We start from the raw sequence: 21,399 nt of genomic DNA, 5'->3' as shown, positions 1-21,399 counted from the left end.
CCGCCGGATCAGGCCGAGCTGTGAGCTGCTGATGTCGAGGCGAGGTTGTTGTCAGAGTAGCTTGGCGAGACTTGGAGTCTATGATTACCCTCGCTACAGTATGGTGCAGAATGTAATCTCCCCTCTGACGCCGGCCGGTTAATTGAGCTGTTCCGTCAAAGAGATGGATGGAAACAGGGATTTATGTGAAGCGAGAGAGAGGGACAGAGAGACAGATCTCCGATGAAAAGAGAGAGCAGGCAGGGTGGGGTGGGGTAAGCAACATATAAAAGATAAAGGTGAAGGAGAAGACACTGGCCTTCCCTTTTGAAAAGCAAAGCACTCTGCATCCTTTAATGCATGATCTCTGCAATGGGCTCTGAAGGGAGTAGAGAAGGAAAAGGAGGGATCAGTGAGGATATATGAAGGGGCAAGGTCGCAAGGGAGGATGGGCTGTGGCAAAGGAAGATTTAAAGGAGGATTTTCACACAATCCATCCACAAATAATACATCTGATTGCAATCAGAGGCATTTGTGAGACAAAAGCAGTGCAGTGTATGACCAGATATTTATGCTTTTGCTGTATTATGTTTTATGGAATGGTAGCGTCGGAGACTGGCCTGTTTCCAACTGGCTGGAGGCCTGCAGTGGAAGTAGAGAGCTAGTGTTGTGTAGGAGGAGAGTAGTGATCTGCTCTCAATCTGCCAGTTAGGAGCAACTCCAGGGAAGAGCAGCGCTGCACTGGCCCCTCGCTCCTCAGCCACCTGTTATAGCCTCGGGCCACCTTTGCCAACCCGCTCACCGAATACAGATAAATGCACACACACACACACACACACACACTCACACGGGCACAACCTCTGCAACACACACAAACAAACACACACCACAGAGATCTTGTTGCAGTGCGCTAAATTACAGATCCTCCAATGTTGCCTCATTGTCCTGATTACTTAAGCATCTGCTGCTGATCAAAGACCACAAACTGCACTTCCTGGGGATTCAGCTATTACACGCAGAAACAGGGTAAAATAAGGGTTGATAAGTGAGAGAACTATCTCAAAGTGTCAAGAGCGACTGTTTCATCTCTGCTTTCTTTTTTGTCCTCCTTTGAGAATTGCCTTTGTAAAGTGACAAACACACGAGCGCTGATTCAAAAAGCTCACGAGCGAACTCCCTCCTGTTGTCTTCCAGCGTGTGTGTGTCTTTTTCGAAGCCCTGCCCTTGTGCGCGCGGTTGCTTATGCACCTTTAGGATGATGTCAAGATGCCGAGTCGGCTGCCGCCTCCTCCACCCCTCAACCCCTCCCTGGTTGCAGCTCGGAGGCTGTTTGATTTAGATTGTGCAGATGGGAGACAGCCCGCTGGGTGTCAAGTGGGGGGGATCGTGTAGACATGCTGTCAGGGTTTGGTGGAGAATACATTGTGGTGATTTAGGGAGCTAAGGGTCAGATGGATTGACAGGCCCGCCATGGGCAAATCATTATAGAGAAATGAGGAGAAGGGGAAGGAGGCCAGCGAGAGGGAAGGATGAACATTTGTAAAAAGAAAAAAAAAGGTGAAATGAGATAAGCAGGGAGGAAAATCTTAAGATGGAAATGGACTGATTTAAAGAGCAGGTTGGTGAATGGTGATGGTGGGAAGATGAATGCTGTTATGGATGATAAAGTGGGAGAGCATCGTCATGGTAATGGCTCTGCACCACCTTGTTCCAGTCATCACTTAAGAGTCCTGTTCGCTCTCCTTAGACAGCTTCCTGCAAGAACAAACTTCCGTTAATCCATTTTCCTTTACTGCCTCTGTCTCTCTATATCTTTCTCGCCGTGCACCTCCCTGGTTTCCCTTGTCCTATCAGTATTCACGCAGTGGTGGACACACATCTTAATCAAAATAATGACTGACGCTCCTATTAGCTTTTCCCAGAAAGAGGCTCTCAGACAAAGACTCATAAATCCAACTCGATTATACCATTGAACCAGCGATGGCGACTGGGCCAGAAATAAAGGCGTCGTGTATGGAAATGAATTTAATTTGGGAGAGTGAGTTACCTTATTACAGCTATCAGAAGTGATGGTATGAGAGAGGGGGAATTGTCGAATCCCCCCGAGAAACAAACGTGTTATTGCTGGTTAAAATTGCACATGTGGAACCCTGTGGCGGATATTGTGTCCTACCAGGAGAGAAATTAATTACTGCCAAACCAATAACCAAACTGGAGGCCCCAAATATCCAAGGACAACTATTAGGACATTAAAGGCCTATATAATCAATTTCTTTATCATTTTGTTTTATAATTATGTTGCAAAAAGTCCTCCAATTCTGTGAGTAAAATGTCACCAGTGTGCCCTGTTTTTGAGCCAGACAGGAAAGCAGCAAAGCAATAAAGCTCGGACACACAGGGTTGAATATGAATGAGAGGAGTTATGAAACTCCTTGTCCGTCCTTCTCTCTTCCTCCTTGACTCTGTCCTCGTCTTTTTTCAGTCTGACAAAATTATTTCTTTGTCTCGGCAACACACAGAAATCCCCTCAGCGTCACTCCTCCTGGAACCCGGTCAGCTCTATCAAAAGACGCTTTATTGTCCACATCATTGGATATAATTGGACTAAATTGACCCTCTGTCCACTGTTTTTCCCGACTGCATGTTTCGTCTCTATGAAGTGTTCTGTGGATTGTCAGAGATGCTTCTCTGTGTATTGGTAGCCTGTGCGTGCATGACTCGCCATCAGCGGAACCAGTGCGAGATGCCCCCATGAATGAATGGATTGTAACCTACATTAATCAATGTTGGGTTATTGTCGTTTGTAAAGGACGATGTCAAATGTCTCGTGGCAGCGTTGTTGAGATACAAAAGCTAAGTCTGTGAGTTTAATGGCTTCTGGGTATGAATAGCTTAGAAGTTAAGATATGTGTTTCCTTCTCTGCTTCAAAGTACATTTTTAATACTTTATTTTAACTGTCACAAAAAGCCCTTGGTTATTTTACCTCAAAATAGAGGAGCTTAAGTCTTATCCCTGTCAAAATCCTCTTAATGTTTTGAAATGTCTGAGAGTCCCTAAAGATTTGATCAGAAATAGAATTAGACATATTTCTTAAATTAAAGAAATGAATATATTCTAATTGCTGTTATTGATGGTAGTCATTTTACAAATAGCCTATTTTTCTATAATCTAGAGCTGAAGTTTTGTTTTAATTAGTTATTAGATGCCTTTAAAATGGCATGAAACATCTTTGCTGAGATTGAATCGCGATTGGACAAGCACACCTTCCACCAGAGGGCTTCATATTTTGGGAGTTGTCATGTGTTCAATCATTGGTCAGCAGAGGTGGTATTGTCTTCACCTTGTTAGTGTGTGTGTGTGTGTTTGTGATCATCGCAATTTCCATTATAGCAAATGTAGCACCATCTGATATTACCCAATAAGTCGATTTGGCAATATTGACAACATCTCAGACTCCATTGACCATATTTTGCCACTTCGGGGAATGACTGTGTCACTGTGGCACTCTGGTTTTGATTACATTGCACTGGCTGGTTATTAAAGGGACATGACAGCGTTGGGTTACTAATTTATTGATTTGTTGCTGTGAGGCTGGCTGCATTTTTAATGAATCTTTGGGGCATGGTTGGCTACTTCAGAACTGTTGCTTTGCTTTAAGTTACATCACACTGCTCTGCTGAGCTTTTGACAGGCCTTTCCAATACTGTTGGAAATTATTCTTGATCTGTGCTCCATGTTTTTTATCTTGTCAGTTTCCTCCTCTACTCTCTACACTCCATATATTTATGTATTTTGTACGACATTCATCTTGGCCCAAATTTTTTTTCTGTTGCCACCGCTTTAACTGCTTCCCTTTAACTTAGCAATACTGTTTATTTAGACAGTTAATAGAACAGCAGTAATTGGCCACCAGTCATACAGGTTGTAATCGTCAGGCATGGCTGGATGCTTTGTGTGGAGGCTGCAAGTCACTGTCTCTCCCAAGCTGAGAAAGTTCTCTTAAAAGACATTTGCATTCAGGCACTGAGGTGTCATCACAGCCGAGCAGTTGACGTGTTTCTCTTTCTGAGGGCGCAAAGAGAAACATGTTTCTGTCTTTCTCAGAGAAACGTGTTCTCCTCTGAGAGAAACATTTTTTTCTGCATTGGAAAGCCTGGGTTGGATTCTGATGCTGAGCCGTATGCCAGAGCATTTCCAGTCTGTTGACGCCTCTCAGAAGCAGACCCAAGATTTTACTGATCAAATGATGTTGCATAACATTTTTGAAAATTCAGTCTGGAAACACTTAACTTTAGCGGTTGGTTGATGAACACAATATATTACACTGAAAAAATAGAAAACAATGTTTGGTTTCTTGCAGCTGGGACACACTTAGTCAGGAAAACAGGCATACACTGTGTGTGTGTGTATGTGTATGTGTGTTTGTACTTATACAGCGTTCTTTGTGAGGACCTTTTTGAGCCTCAAACCTACGGAGTGTGGACATTCTGGACAGTCCACACTTTCTGACCCACTTTCAATTGACTGTGTAAGGGTTAAGACATGCTTCTAGGGTTAAATTTAGAATTAGGTTTAGGTTAATGTTAGGTCGAGGATTGGGGTTTGTTTTAGCTTTAGTTTAGATATGATGGTTATTGCATCAGCCTAACCCTAACTTGCGAGGGACACCTAGCCACTCCCAACTGTTTGCTGTCCTCTCCCAAATGATTGGAACTGGCTCCTCATTGGCATCTGGACAAAAGAAAGTCTACACATCTTCCGCCGCCGGCTAAAGACACGTCTCCTTCACCTTGGCTAAGAGGATTGTCTAAGTCAAGTTGCACTTTGTAGTTTGGCTTTTTGAAGCTAATGTACTTACATGATTCTTGTTGTTTAGGGTTTGTACCTTCATGGTTGAATGCACTTATTGGAAGTCGCCTCGAATAAAAGCATCAGCTAAATGAAATGTGATGTAATGTCATTAATGCTAAGGTAAGGAGCCAGGAAATGCATTAGGCCAATGAGCGCCCTCACTGTGTGTGTGTGTGTGTGTCTTTTGAGGCATCAGAGTAAGTGTGCTGTTTGACATTGACTGAGCGGCGCACATCATTTTATCACATGAGAAATACAATGTGGTTTGATACTGTTTTGAACCCATTCATTTGGAGTGTTTACATTTAAGTGTATTGATTTGTGTTCCCTTCCACTTGGCTCTTCCCCCTCACTAAACTTACACTTCATTTGAATTAACCATAACTGAAAGAGATGGGGCATGAAACACGAGCATCCAGACACACTTGAAAAGACACAGTGTCCTCAAGCACTCGCAGGTGATGCACGGAGCCGGGCTGTCGGTGATCGCTGTCTCCGTGATGCCGTGATTGTTGGCGCTTGCAGTCGCTTTATCTGCCGTGTCAGCCATGATATATTCATTAGGGTTGGATTTCAGAGAGTGGGAGGGGATCAGTTTTTGAGTGGGTTGTAATCCCCATACACTGGCCTAATTTAATCTCACCTACTGTGCCATCCTATTACACACTACACCCACCGCACACGTGCAGGCGCTGGCTGGAGGAGAGCAGACAAGGGGCGTGCGGGGTTAAAACAGGGTAATGTCAGACAAGAGGCACGGAGACAAAGAGGATTGTGGAAAAAAAAAAAGAAGAAGCTACACAGTTGGACAATTGATTATGAGCAGCAGGAGAGAGATTCAGGAAAAGAGAAAGAAAGAGAAAATGTCAAGGAGTCAAGAAATGTCAGACAGCAGTGGAGATGAATGAGATTTTTTAAGGGGTTTTCTCTTTGAGTTGATTGTTTTGTCTCGGCTCGCTTCCTTCCCCTGCTGAAGGTGCATCCTCGTCTCACATAATACATATGAGGACATTTGATTGAATGTGTCTAATGAGTAATATAACCGTATATATTTATAGAAGAATAAACATATTTCTCTCCGCCCGTGTTTTTTTTTCTGCAGAGTGACAGTAGAGATTGATGGGGAACAACTTTTCAAATATCTTAGCTTTTGATAAATTACATTTTAAATTAAACTAGCCTAAACAATTTATGATTATATGAAAAGTTATAATAATTCGGAGTGTTCACCCAACACTATTAAACCGTGAAATAAACCAACATTATTATTGTCCATAGAGTTCTCTTTTAAAGTCCCACTCTGTGTAGTTTATTTCAGCTCTTCTTTATTCCTCAAGATAACATGTTCAGAATGTTTGTTACGAGGAATAATTTCCCCTCATGGCCTTAACATGGCTTAAATGTGAATGTAAACCTTCTTTCCTCATCTTGTAACTGAGATACAGGGATATGCTAACATGGCCCCACCCTTACCCCCCCCCCCCCCCCCCCCCCCGTCTTCCCACCCTCACAGCTCACCATTGGTTGAGGGGCCTCTTCCAGCTACTGGGCCCCACCCACACGTTGACAGATATTGGTTTCTTAGGCTTGTGACATCACAAACAGGGGCTGTCTCAGGGCCTGGTCATACATACGCAAACGTATATCCCGTGCAGACTCTTCACCTCCCAATCAATTCCAATCAGGGTAAGCGTGGCGGCGGATAAATCATTTTCTCCCTGTGGTGATGCAAATGGCAGCGTGGATTCATGTGGAGTTCGACTTTGATGAACTTTGATGAACTTTGATCCGCAGTATTTTCTACACATTTGACTGTGAAATAAATTTGTTTCTAGGTTGGCGTTCATTTACTTTGGTGCTAAGGTGGAAATACACAGAAATACTAACATATATGTTTTTTTCACATTTCATTATCATATGAAAGGCAAACAGGGGTATTTTTTTTAAAGTTTTAAAACCTTTATTCTCACAATTGGGGGACTTTAACATTACCACAATCATTAATTTGCATTGAAATGAGTGTACTTTACTTATTTAGTCATATTTCCCACTTTCCCATCCTTTCTGATCTGAGGAAATAAACATCTCTCAGTTTGGCAACCACGTGAGCCTTTTTCTTCGAATATTTTGGGATGTCTCATGTCTCATTATATCTGTTATGCCAAGTTGCAAATAATTTGCATGTCACAGAGACTTCACAGAGCGACACATGGGCTTATATAACCTATTCTGTTGTTCTCTTTACCACTTATGACCTACATCTCCCTCATCATCCATCCTTATCTGCACGTAGCCTGAGTAAATTAGGCCACGCTCCACGCTCCACACACCAGGCACCTGAAGAGGATGTAGTCTGTGGATCTGTTCTTGTTAGCCTCTCGGGAGGGTGGACTTGTGTGTGTGTTTTAAAATCAGGTTGGTGTTGGGTGAGTTCTTTGCCGAGTTTGCCCTCTGAATTGATCAGGGGTAATTGGGCATGGCGCTACAGAGAACCTCGCACAGGGCCCAATCTGCAATAATGAGACTCTATATTTAGCTTATAAAACTGTCTGTTTACATCAGCCATCGCGCTCTGCTGCACAGCGGGAAGAATTAAGCGAATGTGTTTTTGTGGACCAACTCGCGGGGCAGACTTTCGGGTGGAGATATTTGTGTAGATCATTTGTTGAGATCTGTGCTGAAGAGAGAGGACCGGCAGCGAAGTGAAGATGCCGGGTGAGGCGCCTTGTTAAAATGAGGAACAGACAAAAGATGCAAAACCTCAAGAGAAAACACAGGTGGATTTTTTTTTTTGGGGGGGGGGGGGGGGGGGGGGGGGGTGGGGGGGTGCAGGTGTCTCATTGAGCAGAAAGAGGAAGATGAAGAGAGAAATGACTTCATCCTCCAGGCCTGAATAACTGGGTGTGGCCGGGGAGGAAGGAGAGACAGAAAGCACTGACGGTTTAATAAAGTTGATTGTAACATTAAAGCGTGATCCTGCTCAGGGCGACGGGCAGTAAGTGTGAGAGTGTGGAGATTAAGATAGAAAGACAATGTGGAAAGACAAAGGGATACAGGGGACAGAGAGGGATAGGAAAGGACAAAGATCCTGTAGTGATTAAAATGTCAAGTGTGTGCGGAGGCAGATGCACACCTGCCACACACACACACACAGACCCCCCCCCCCCCCCCCCCACACACACACACACACACATATTCAGCTCACCTGCATCCTCTCAGGCTGTGTACAGAGTAACTCACTAATTATACAGGAGGAACACAACCCCAAACACAAACAGTAGATGTGCCTTCAGTACGCAGTGAGGGAGGCGATGGCTTCATTCTCAGTGGATCCCAGTAAATCATCCACCTTTTTACACCCTCGTAATTCTTGTTTTTCCTCTCCTCCCTCTGTCTTTCCATTCCTCCTTCCGTCCCTCCTCCATCCAGTGGGCCAGACAGGCTGTGTTTTATTTATGACCGTGCAGTGAGCGCTCACTTGACCAGCCTGCGGTTCAGAAGGGGACAGACATACCAACGGGGAATGTCAGTGACAGAGATTTTTTCCTGGCTGTGCAGCTGCCATACACACTGTTTCGTGTGTGCCAGAAAAGCTGAGTTCTCCTTTTCAGTTTGGATGAAGGACAAAAGGTGTCTGAGGTGTGTGGAAAATGAGGTGCTGCAAAAACTGTGTTTGTTTGGCTAGGACTACCTGGTGGGAGTTGGCGACACACTGTACGGGTGTCCTATATACAAGTACCAGCACGATCAGCAGGATTTTCAGTTCTGCTTTCATGGGTTGCAGATGGTTTAGATATCTGCGACTGTAGCAGGGGATTTGGTGAACTAGAAAACTGCCACGAGAAGGTGTGCACAGGTGTGTGTTGCTCATATATTTAAATACGGGATAAGCAGCTGGCCACAGGCGTCTTTGTTCAGTGGGTTTGTACCGGATACATTGTCAGACCCGGTTGGCCTGACTCTCTATGAGAAGCTCATCAGCTGGTTGTGTAGCCGCAGGGAAAGGTCACCGCAGCTTCCTCTGCATCTCGGTGGCCTTTCTCTTCCTTTATCTGTCTTTCCCTCCCTATCTCTCTCTCTCTCACTGGAATATCTGTCTTTACTCATAACTGAAGCACAACGTGACTGAAAGCGAGATGAGAGAGTACGGCGGAGTTCTGGCAACAGCTGGGGCTCCAGAGTACGGGGCAATACCCCGGGAAGAAGAGGAGGATGGTGTGGGGGGGGAAGTAAGGATGATGGTGGAGGAGAAGAGGGGGGAAGTGGAGCTTTGCAAAACAATAAAAAAAGAAATGGGACAGCATCCAGATTTTTTTGCTTATTCACTCTGTCTTCCTCCTGGAATAAAATAAAGACAGATATACCGGATATACACAGCCTTTGAATGTCTGACAGGAGATGACGCACACACCAACACACACACACGCGCACACACACACACACACACACAAACACACACACATCGACAAACACACCGGACATATGCAAACACAGACGGGATGGAACAAGTTGTCTGTTTACTCTCTTTCATATTGCGCCTTGTGAAAATTGCTGTGCGTTCCAGAAAATGTCACGTCCTTGATCTCATTGCACCACTACACAGTGGTGTGCGGACGGGCTGGAGCCGGGTAGAGACGTGGGGAGGGGGATTTGCGGAGACGACGAGGGTCTGCAGCAGAGACGTGGCTGTGCGCCTCAGATAACACTGCAGCCTTTGATGGAGCCTGGCCCAACCTCTCTTGGAGAGCGCAAGCCGCTCCGCCTCAAATAGATCTCCACCGTGGAGTCCATTGGTAATGATTGGATTTAGTTACAAAGCAGAAATGGTTTGCTGATGATAATGATAACAGATGCGATGGGAGTTAGTCGGCCACTTAGGGTTCGGGCGGGAGGGGGTGGGGTTGTATCGATGCTGTGCCAGCCTGCAAATTTCCCCCTAGACTGGACAGTCCCTCTCAGGCTTGATGAAAGTTGATGGCAGAGGTTGATAGAATGCTACCTGTAATTGCATTGTGTAGGATCTTGGCTGCATGGCTGTTATGAAGATGTGGTGCAGGGCAGAGATGGAAAAGACAAGCTGCATTCTATGGGGTGGGAGGGGTGAGGTAACGGAGTTCAGGGAGAGAGAAGGAGAGAGTTTCTGAGTTTCAGATATGAGGAGTGAGAGACAATCAGCAGGGAGCAGAGGATAGAGAAAAGAAGTGAAAGCGAGAGAGAGAGAGAGAGAGAGAGGAGTGCAAATAAAAGAGTTTTGGAGGAGACGGAGCTCTTTTATGTGTGGGTAGCATGTAGACATAACAGGGCACCGGAGAGAGGCAGAGATGGGGAGGGAGAGCAAGAGTTGGAGACACGGGAGTTGAGATGAAGGTTGAGAGTATAAAGTACAGATAGATGATGGAAGGAGGGGGGGGGGGGGGGGGGTCGATGTGGGGGGATGGGGTGAGGGAGACGAACATGTGGGAGGGGGATGGGGGGGAAATATCTGCTGTGTGCGGGTGAGCTGGTGTCAGGAGGTTGTCATGGTGACAGCGGGTTGAGAAAAGGAAAGTGAGCCAGGGGTATTGACACCTAACCCTAGAGACACGCACACACACACACACACACACACACACACACACACACACACACACACACACACACACAGACACAAATACACAAATACACACACACACACACACACAAGGAGTCTATACTGTACACATACTACACACCGTCACATACTACAACAAAATGAGACAGGCCTGACCTGTCACATCCTAAGTGAACACATTCTCACACTTTCTCACAACACACACACACACATACACACACATATACAGGTCAACGCAGCTATCCCTTTAGGATTCTGCATTGACTTCTATCCATTGTCGACAGCCTAACCAAAACCTCATCTCTAACCTTAACTCTAACTAATTCATGTCTTACCCTCGCCTTAACCTAACCACACTTCACATCTATCACCTAACCTAAACCAGGACCTCAGAAAGTAAGGTTTGCCTCATTAAGACCAGGCTCTGGCCCCCTTGAGGTTCACTGGTCCTGATGAAGTCAGTGCTAATGCGGGAAAATGTCCTTGAGTGGTCACAAAAATGAGTACACACACATACACACACAGGTGGCATGCACAATTAAGCTGCACCCATGTATAATGTCCATCGGCCATAATTTCATGCAAACTCTTTTTCCCATGTCTCTCTGCTGTCTTTTATCCTCACTCGGCCCCATTTGAATGGCAGGCAAATGTCCTTAAACTGACTTGTCTCGCCAAACAATTACCCAAACCAACCTTCTGTCTGCTGTGTGTGTGTGTGTGTGTGTGTGTATGTGTGTGTGTGTGTGTGTGTGTGTGTGTGTGTGTGTGTGTGTGTGTGTGTGTGTGTTTGTGTGTGTGTGTGTTCTTTCATTATCATATGTGAGCTTTGCTGTCTTCCTGTGTGTGGTGATGCTACAGAGAGATGGGACCCAAGCTAATGAAGAGAGAAGCAGCATCTCCAGTGGGGCGTAGGCTTCTGAGTCACTGAACACACTAATAATAATCTGGATTTGTACATTGATTTTTTTTTTTTTAATAAAGAACCATTCACCACTTCTTGTGTATCCCCTTCAATGCACATAGCCCGTGCAGAGTTGGCCTTTGGTTCGGAGCACAGCAATTTTCTAAAATGACGATACAGATTTTCACCTTGACTTTAGAACTATGTGAACATTACTGATGTTGTACAGTAAATCAACAAATTGACTTGAAGTCAAGCGTGAAGCAAAGAATAAAATAAAGCAAAGTGCAAACACAGCATGAAGGAATAATGATTTCCATACTGGACAAAAGACTAAATCAATAGCACTGCTCACTCCGACTGTTAGCAGTTACAGTACATGAACTGTAGTTGTGCTCCAACAAAGTGAGAGAGAAAATCTTCTGCACTTTATGTGCCTCTGGGATGTTTTTTTTTTTTTTACATCAATATGAGACTGAACTCTTTCCAAAGAGCTTCAATATCTGATATTTTCTCCTCACTCCTTCTCTTGTTCCTTCTCGTCCATACAAACTCCACTACATAGACATTTACTGGCCTTACATCTCCTGCCTCGTCCCCACAAGACCTTGTATTTGATTAGATGGAGCACTTAAGAGGAAGTGCTGCTTTTGCATCTTTTAACAAAGTGAATGGGATTGCTAAGATGCTGTTGTTGTCTTTCCTGGTTAATAATTCTGAAGATGCGCAGCACCGGGTCCAGTGATATGTTTCGCAGTCAGTTAAGTGGCTGGTATATGCTTAGGTTGTTTTGGTTGCAAATTGCAATTGCTAATGTATCTCTCTTTTGCATTGTTATTAGTAATGCAACCGTGAGTGAGTGTGTTAATGTGTGTTTGAACTGATGTACACAGTCGTAACCCTATTTGATCTTTGTAGCCTACATGTACTTTCTGTAACTTCAAGTGTGACTTCTTATGACTCTCCACAAGCCCAGTATCAGGCTAGAAAAAAAAGTCCAGCCACTTCCCCCCAGTCATTGAACCGCCGGGGCCCTTCCATGCAAATGCGTTAGCAAAGCACTATGAGTGACCTTGTCCTGCCAGTAGCTCATTTCCCTGAAGTGGTGGAAAACACAGGATTACGTCCAACCTAGTGAGACCTTGACAAATTCCTGTGCAGGCAAAGTCCAAATCTTAGCAATAAGCCTTCGGAAGGGAAGTACCGGGGGGCAGAAATGACTTTTTGGAAATAGCCCACTTATTAAAAGTGCTTAAAAACCTGGAAAACAGAGACATCATAATTTCCATCCATTATCAACACTGATTATCCATCGAGGGTCGCAGGGGGAGATGCTTGATTGGGTACAATTTTCACTATTTCTACTTTTCAAGAAGTCAAACCTGTTGTGATGGAAGTCATAGGTCATATATACACCTCCCCCCCGCCCTCCTACTCAGGGCGTGGCGTGATGTTTTTCCCTGCGGAGGCGACCGCACGTCCTTGCATGTGACACAAGTCCGGGTTGCTATGTCCTCCATCGCTGTATGGGCCACTTATCACCCGACCCGAGGGACCACTCCCTCATCGTCCTCCTCCTCCTCCTCTCTGTCTGTTTGCCGATTGACTGAATGCGTAATCCCTCCTCAGACATCACTACCTGCAGCAGCCGATGCAAAGTCCCCTTCCCCCAACCCGGGCTCTTCATCACTTGATGCTTCACAGGCATGCACACAAGTGCACACATATGCTCCCATTCACAACAGAGGCTCATCAGATAACCTTAGGGGTCATAGCTGTCTGTTCCGCTGCTTCACACTGTATTTATGCATGGTTTACCTGAATCACAATGTGACCTGTCTGGAAAAATAACTGTAAAGTGATTACGATTCATGCTCTTACACATGTGCTACTGTATGGCTGTGCCAGCATCTGCCTCGCTGGCTGATTTGCCGCTGGTGCTGTTACATACTGTTTGTGTTGTTGGAGCTGGTTTGTCGTCTCCAAATGTGTTAAGCCTCTGCATCTGGTTTCAGGGCTAGCTCTGACAGATACTGATGTCAGCTTTTTTTGCTGGCCTGTCTGGCTCCGGTTTGATCCCTGAAGGCATTACTAGCAAACACACATACACATCAAATCTCCTCTTCACCCATCTCATCCTCCTCTAATTTGAAAGATGAATAGATGCATTATACCGTGGGAGCATTGTTGAACTTCATTTTTTTTCCAAGCATCCTCTGTCTTCACAAAGGTAGAGAAGAAAAGACAAGTGGCACTCAAGGTCAAAATGTACATCAAAATAAGAGAAACCACAAGCCAGGCTGTGAGCATCCAGGAGAAAAGGGGAGAGGCTGAGGGAGAGAGATAACGAGAGAGGGAGAAGGGACCGTAGGACTGAGTCGGAGGCTTAAATGGAAGCAGGGGGGGGAAAGGGAGAAGGTCACTCCTAATAGCTCTTCCACATAATTTCATAATGTCATGATTGCTCCTCGTTACACAAGCCAACACCATTAGCCATCTACTGTACAGAAACTAAAGCATTCAGCCGCCAAGAGAACCAACTATACAGGCTGCGTGTGTTCATCATCGCATGTTCCTTCTGCACGCAGAGTGCATAACAATGTGCTCGTGAGGACGTGTTTGTGTGCGACGCATCTTCTGCTCACACCTAGGGTGTGTCTGTAATTAGCGCGCTTTGTGCTGCGGGCAGAGAATGTGACTGATGCTGCTGCTAATGAAGCAAATGATACCCACAAGCATGAGAGCAGCATTGAGGGGGGGGTTTATGTTCATGTTTATGTGTGCATGTGTTTAGTGTGTACATAGAGCCCACATTTGTTTCTCATTTAGTTGACTAAAAAGATCTGATTTGTTTCCTTGTTGGGTGTATTTATGTTTCCATCTTGGCGGTCTGTTTTTTCCCCCTTAATTATTGCATTGAGAGTATACTTAAAAGGAAATGGGAAAAAATCAATATTACAGCACGGCCCATAATTTGAACCCATTAAACCGTCTAATAATAAAATCTACTGTCATGACTTTATCTTTTCCAACACACAAACCTACCACTCCTTTCCATTTGTGTCTCTTTGCTTATCGATGCCATACATCTCCTGTTGAGAACTGACTGACAGCCGAGCCATAAGCCAATTGCCTTATCAGCTGTGTATCAAAGTGAGCAGCGGCTAACATGCTAGAAGCATGGAGGACTAAAGAGGCAGCGCTCCATCTGTAAGGTCTGGCTCCATTAGCTGACAAGAGAGATTAGCTGACCTGCTGACACACAGCCTGATCTCCACTGATACACATGTGGACTCACGTACACAAACACACTCACACACAGGGAACATGATACACTATTACATTAGTGCAACACAACTGTTTTTGATCGTTACAGAGCTCTTACTGGTCGGTGAGGCCTCTCTCTCATCTCCTCAATCATTTACACTTACTTTTTTTCAAACCATCTTCCCCCCCTCTCTTTGTTCTTTCCTTATCATCTCTTTCTCTCTTTGTTTTCACATTCTATTAAATTTTCAGACTTTTTTGTTGTCAACCCTCCCCTTTGATCTCCCGCCGGTCTTGCCCTTCTTTCTCTTTGTCGGTCTTTCCTTCCTCCGTCCCGACTTCCCTCGACTCACCTCTCCTCTTTTTTCCGCCCTCACGGATGTCTTAATGAGTCCACTCCCTTTGCCTTGAATTATTCACCACTTCTTTTATTCTACCATTCCCATTGTGTCTTAAGGGGAAAAACATCAATAAATAAATCACGCCATAGGTGGCTTCTTTTGCAATCTTGACAGTGGCAGGGTTGACAGTGTGTTTATTGGTCTACAAAGGAGAGGGAGTGGGGATTTGAGGAAGACTCTGGTAATCTTGTACTTGTTTTTTGTATTTTAACGTTCAGTTGGATAAATCCGGATTTAACCTCATAAATCTTTGATTAAAACTTAAACACTTCTTGCCAAGTCTGGGTGTTTCTTGAATCGTGTGTGCCCACATGTCGATACAAAGATATCCAGTATATATGCACTTATATATTAATGTGTGTGACTATGCATGTGTTTTTGCTATGTCTTGTCAATGTGCACTGGCAAATGTGTAAGCGTGTGTGGTGAGTGTGTCTGAATGCGTGCGTGCGCGTGCATATGTAAGTGATACGGAAAACCTGTTAGTGTCCATGTGTGTGAATAACTGAATTTGTATCTACAAGGGGGGGATGCTGCGTGGAGACCCTGTTGTCACGGCAACCAGGATGTTGAGAGAGAGAGAGAGAGAGAGAGAGAGAGAGAGAGAGAGAGAGAGAGAGAGAGAGAGAGAGAGAGAGAGAGAGAGAGAGAGATGGCGGTTGCCCTCATGGCTCTTCTGACAACCTTTACTTCCTACGGTTTTGTGTCACTCCTATCACAACCTTTAACCCGTGTAAAAATATGAGGGGGTTGGGTGAGGCGGAGTCCTCCGAAGAGGTGAGGGCGTTGGAGACCGATAGAAATATGGCGTGCATTCTTTCTCTCTCCGCATATGACACCAGTGGGAGTAGCCAAAGTATCTAACGGCCGAGCTTATGCTAATAGTGGTATTGATGAATGTGCTGTCCGGGTACACTGATTCCAGATACGCTGTGGCTCTGCGGCTTTTTTTCCACTAGTAAATTTCCACTTGGCGTTGACCATGGATCATCAGTCTTGAAACACATGTTCCTTTTGGCCTTTTAAAGAAAGAGTACCGGCATTAGGGAGATATTGGTTTTTCGCTGCGCTGTAAAGCCCTTTTTCCATTAAAGTCCTGATTATTGAATTAATTGGCCGCAATGCCTATTGACCAAGCTAGAGTGCTACCACAGCAGTTTATTAAATTGGGGAAAAGACGTTGAATATGGAGAAGAGGAGAAAGCCAGGAGAGGGAAAAGAGACAATGAAACGTTTTGTGAAAAGTGATCGCTGCAGAAAGCTTTTAGTGTCAGCTACTGAGGAGGCTTGATAGAGGAGATGGAGAAGACTGATAAAAAGGTGACAAGAAAATGGGCGCTCGTTGTTCTTGGACGGTTCCTATTATAAGACTGAGCTTTTAAACACTCGTGAGAAATGCAATCTTCACTGCAGTGGATGATGAAAGACACGCCTGTGTTACGAAATGAATCGTGGAGCATGGAGGAAACAGGTAGCTCTTATTATTTCACATGATTTGTGGTATTTTTCTGCCGCGGTGACAAAGTGGGTCTGAGTCTTGTCTCACTGCAACAGGCTCATGCATTAAGTATGACCCTGCCAGAGAGAGGACGAGGGGAGGGTGTGAGGGAGAGAATCAGACTGCCACACCAAAGACATCAGGTATATAGATGGACAGCATCGGTCTGAGGCCAAGCCAAATGTATCGTGAGCGGGGGGGGGGGCAAATTAATTATGAATCTGGGTGAATTTAGGGCAAATTGTGCCGACAGGAAGGGCATTTCTATGAATAATTCACTCAGTAGGGGGCCTGATCATCTACCCCCCACCACCCCCACCTTGTTCTTCAGGACCCCCCACCAGCTCCACCTTGTTCTTCAGGACCCCCTCTTCATTTTTCCAATCCAGTGACCCTTATAATCGCTCACTGCCCTCCTCCTCTATTACTAAAGCTCCATCAGTCCATTTGTCTGAGTGAGTGCTCTCTTTGTTTATGTCCAAATCACTATCTTTTCCCTGTCCCTTCGTCTGTCTCTGTGGAGCCCGATGTTCCTCCAGACAGACGAACCCTGGGGGGAAGAGGAGGAGGTAAAGGGGGGGGCATGTATTCGTTTATTTTTCTCCCCCCTCCTTCCATCCCGCATCCTCGCCCCCTACACATCTTCGCAGCTGGAGGTAGTTAATATTTAAAAGCAAGGCATGACAAGGGCGTAAGACCTGCACACATGTTTGAACATGCACACACAAACACACACACACACACACACACACACACAAAGACGCACACTCACACAGTAGAATCCAATAGTGCACCACGTCTGATCAAAGTCGAGGCTGTGCTGAGAGAAAACAAGCTACATTCATCAATATAGAGCAGCTCCTCGCACAGCTGCACGACGATATGAAGCAAACAGTAGACGTGTGTTGTGTGTAGTTGGTTAGTTCGATGTGTGAAGCTCAGAACATGATTTGACTCTTGGGGTTTGATCTTGATCTCACACGCGCGCACACACAAACACAGACACACACACACACACACACACACTTTTACGAGAGCCTATTCAGCATTCAAAGTCCTTGGCAACGCCCAACATGTCTACTTATTGTTAATTATACATTTTGCAGAGGACGGAAGGGTGCAATTTCCTATCTATTGGATGGCATGGGGGGTAAACATCATAATGGTAGTGCAGCTATTTGACTCGTCTAATGATAGAAACACTAACAGCATTGAACCGTGTCTGGGTTATTTGTGTTTTTGTGAGCAAAACGCCCCAAAGCATGAATCCATGAATGATTTTAATATTATGATTTGGCCCGTTTGGTACATGGGCTTTCTTGTGTGAAGAAAAAAAAAGAAGAAAAAGGACCACGCCCTAAAATCTCAACACAGCCCCTCACGCTCTGCAGTCTCCCAGTGATTGAATGACTTTTGATGGTGCCCGTTGACACCCCAGCGGTGATAACAGTTTTTAAAAGCACTCTGGAACACTGTGGTGGGTCATCCCGGCCCAGCTGCAAACAGCCACCCCTGACGTGACCCCTGACCCTGTCCAATGAGGCAGGTAACAGGGCTGGGATTGGATCGCTGACAGCTGCACAGCGGAAGCCCTGAAGAAGTGAAATCAGGCATCTGCTTCGATGTCAGTGCCTCTCACCCCTGTGATAATGGAGCGGCCACGAGGCTCCACGCCACGCACACTGTGAGGAAGTGTGTTAGTGTGTCTCAGGCAACATCAGTCTGTGCGATCAGCATGTCTGGGTGGCTGGGTTGGCCCAGTTACATGGCAGCCATCCATGCCCACTCTCTCCCTGTCTGTTTGTCTCAGCCTCTCCCTCACTCACTTACTCACTCACTCCCTCACGCCCCTGCCCACCCATTATAGTGTTCCCCTTTACTGCTCCGACTCAACATGACTGGAATATTCTGTGGCACAGTCCTCCAGCAGACTGGAGCCCACTGGACCATGGCCCTTTATCTGTCTGATTTCTCCTGTCAGACCTCTCGGGGTGTGTGTCTGTCCGCCTTCCTTACTGTCTGTCCCTCCGTGCATCACAAGCTTCACTCTCTCTCTCTCTCTCTCTCTCTGAGTGTGCTTGTGCCGACTTCTGCACATGCAGCAAAGTCCCTTGGTAAATTGCACCTGGCAGCATGACAAGCCGCGGCTCGCCACGTCGTTAATCAGCATCCTGCTTCACTCCAATCAGCTCTCCTTCACCGTCTCTTTGGAAGGGGCACTGAAAGACAAGCACCCACCTTAGATCGCATTAACACCAGCTCTAATACCCCGACTGGCCCTGCTCCGTTCGTCTGCCTCTAATGGCATTGTGGAGAGTCTGGTTTTGAGATGGGATCACTGTAATTGGCCCTGTCTCGGGAGAACACTATAAAGCAGCTCTGGTCTATTACGGGGACTGGAAAAGAAGATGCAGAAGTCGAGGAGCAAGACGAAAGTGAACAAATAATTCACATTGATTGGAAGAGCTTTGCACGTGTGTGAATGTATGCGTGCAAAGGGATGGATGGGATTAGCGTTACAGCTGTCACCCTTTGTCATCCCCTCTCCTCCTCCCCTCTTTCCACATCTCTCCACTCCTCCCATCACCTCCCACCCTCCCAGCTTCACTCTGCCTCGCTCCTCGCTCACCTCCACCTCTCCCTCTCCTCTTTTCTCCTCTTCAAACCCACTTTTCCACTTTTCATTTCCCCCAGAAGTCCTCCACCCACTTCACCCCTCCCTCCCACCCCTCTCAGTGTGCTTGTTGTTCAATTCTTCTGACAAAGCAAGCAAGTGAGTGTAATGGCTCATTTAATCCTAATGCTGTTAGTTTAAATTGCCTTATTAAGAGCTTAGCTCTTGTTTGGTCTTTAATTTTATCTAATTTGGGCCTTTTGATTTAGACAAATCCCACACTCCTGCTTTTCTTTCGGAAATATTGTTCAATCCATTCTTCATTGATTGACATCCACAGTAATTAACTGGCCAGCCATTATCCACTAGATAGAAGAAAATGAACCATAATCACCACTCTCAGTCCTCTTCTCACCATCCCCTCTTCTCCTCTTTACCTCGTCTCCTTGCCTTTCCCCTCTTCAAGGTCACCCATCGCTCGGTTCAGTGTGCAGAGCCAAAATCTTTCAATCACATACCGCAGAGCTGCCAAATAAGGATGCGCTCTCTCTCTCTATTATCGCCATTTTCTTTTGTCTCACATGTACGTCTCAATCATGGTGTGCTGTAACACTTCTTTGTGTGTGATACTGAGTAGTGTAAACAGCCAGTGGGTTGCGCCACGTGGTGCCGCGGGGGAGGACAGCCTGCATGTTGTGGCGAGGACCGACTCCAAGAGTACAGATGGAGAATGGATAGACTCTAAGCAGGGGTGGTTCGCCTCACTCACTAGGACTGATAGCATCTTTATTGCACGCTCATCAGAGCACAGTCACCCAAGTACACGACGTACTGTTCAGTTGGTGAAATGCAGGCCTGACCAGTCAACCTAATTATCATCTATTTATATGTGTGTCCTGTGTGTTATCTGATTTGACACTTCATCGGTCTGCATTTGTCTGTCCTCGGCCCATCTGGGTCTGTTCAGCTTCTCGCTGTGGCCTTTCCATATGGGCCACCGCTCATTTAATTAACCAAAAGGAGAAACAGGTTTAGCGATAGGCGTTGCTGGTGTGTTTTTTTTGTTAGGATGTGTATTGTTGTTTCTTGATTGGTGTGTTAACTCCGTGTTTCGATCTGTCTATAGGGTTGACCACATGGTGCAGGGTAATTTTTCTCTCGTACTGACACATGGCCCCTCTCTGCCCCTCCCTTTCTCTGTTCCTCATGTCCTCCCCTCGCCTCCCCCCCTCTTCTCTTTTTATCTTTCAGAGAGGAGAGCAGCAGGAGGGCGTGGATCTATAGTTAAAGAAGAAGACAGGAGGAAAAAAAGAAGACAAGAGTGACCAAAGACGGACGAGGCAATCCTGCGGCCTCCCGGAAGAGAAACATAGCCTCACACTTGCTCAGCACGAGTGTGCGTCTGTGCGAGGTTGCCCTTTTACTGTACGCGTGTGCGAGCAGGTGGTACTTTGATGGGACAGTGAGCAATGCCTCACACGCAGCGACAGCCGGTTGGCAGTAGGGGGCAGTGCTCCTCCCGCCTCCTCCCCCTCCTCCTTCTCCTCCTATCCCTCGCTGGCCACAGCCATGCAGCCATACACATACCCTCCAACTGTGAGTACCCATCCATATTGTACCATTCACAACAATGGCGGCTGAACGCTTCCATCAGGTTCAAAGATCTATTTGTTGTGTTAATTACATTGTTGATTCATCAAAGCAGGCTAATACTGATCCTAATCAGGCTTAATCAGTGCAAATGAGCAGAATGAGCATGTTTCTCTTTCACTAGCCTCAGTTTTCATGGTTGAAATGTGCTTCCATGCTCCAAACACTACCCTGTTGAGGCTTCTTTGTTTAGCACTCGTGTGCCTGTGGTGTGTCTAATTACTCTGTAATTGATCCCCTCATACTGCATTGATTACTCCCACTATTGATCTGGTTTCCTTGGTGCAAACCAGAATTTGATTGTTGAGTAATTTAATCAACAATTGAGTTATACAACGAAAAAATCCGGCAAGCTTTCCCCCCCCCCCGCCTGCTCGCATTTCTTTCTCTGCCTCAATGCAATATGTGGGCATTAGGAATACAGCTGAGCTTGTGGCCCTGCAGGGAAATTGATCTTCATCTCCTCTGCTGCTGCCGGCCTGCCCACCGAGCTCGACTAGAGGGAGAGAGAGAGAATATCGTCTCCACTGTTGCTTTTGTTGTTCTCTCTTTATCTAAGGCCGCTTACAATGAATCACAGTCCTTCACCACCCACACAGGATTTTAAAAGGATGTGTATAGTACAAAAAAGAAATCTCACATGT

The 21,399-nt window shown here is 45.7% G+C and overlaps 1 protein-coding gene across 1 annotated transcript in view; it reads left to right on the top strand.

Annotated features, from left to right (window-relative positions):
• l1cama (L1 cell adhesion molecule, paralog a) overlaps positions 1–21,399 on the top strand; it is a 43,498-nt gene that overhangs the window by 2,057 nt on the left and 20,042 nt on the right. The window contains exon 2 of the mRNA XM_053424848.1: positions 20,357–20,701. Coding sequence (XP_053280823.1) covers positions 20,575–20,701 — 127 coding nt within the window. The 5' untranslated portion in view covers positions 20,357–20,574. The remainder of the gene's footprint in view (positions 1–20,356; positions 20,702–21,399) is intronic.

The sequence above is a fragment of the Pleuronectes platessa genome, chromosome 6 (genome assembly GCF_947347685.1).
Source record: "Pleuronectes platessa chromosome 6, fPlePla1.1, whole genome shotgun sequence".
Taxonomy (NCBI): Eukaryota; Metazoa; Chordata; class Actinopteri; order Pleuronectiformes; family Pleuronectidae; genus Pleuronectes; species Pleuronectes platessa.
The sequence above is the reverse complement of the archived record's forward strand: the minus strand, read 5'-3'. Positions and strand labels throughout refer to the sequence as shown.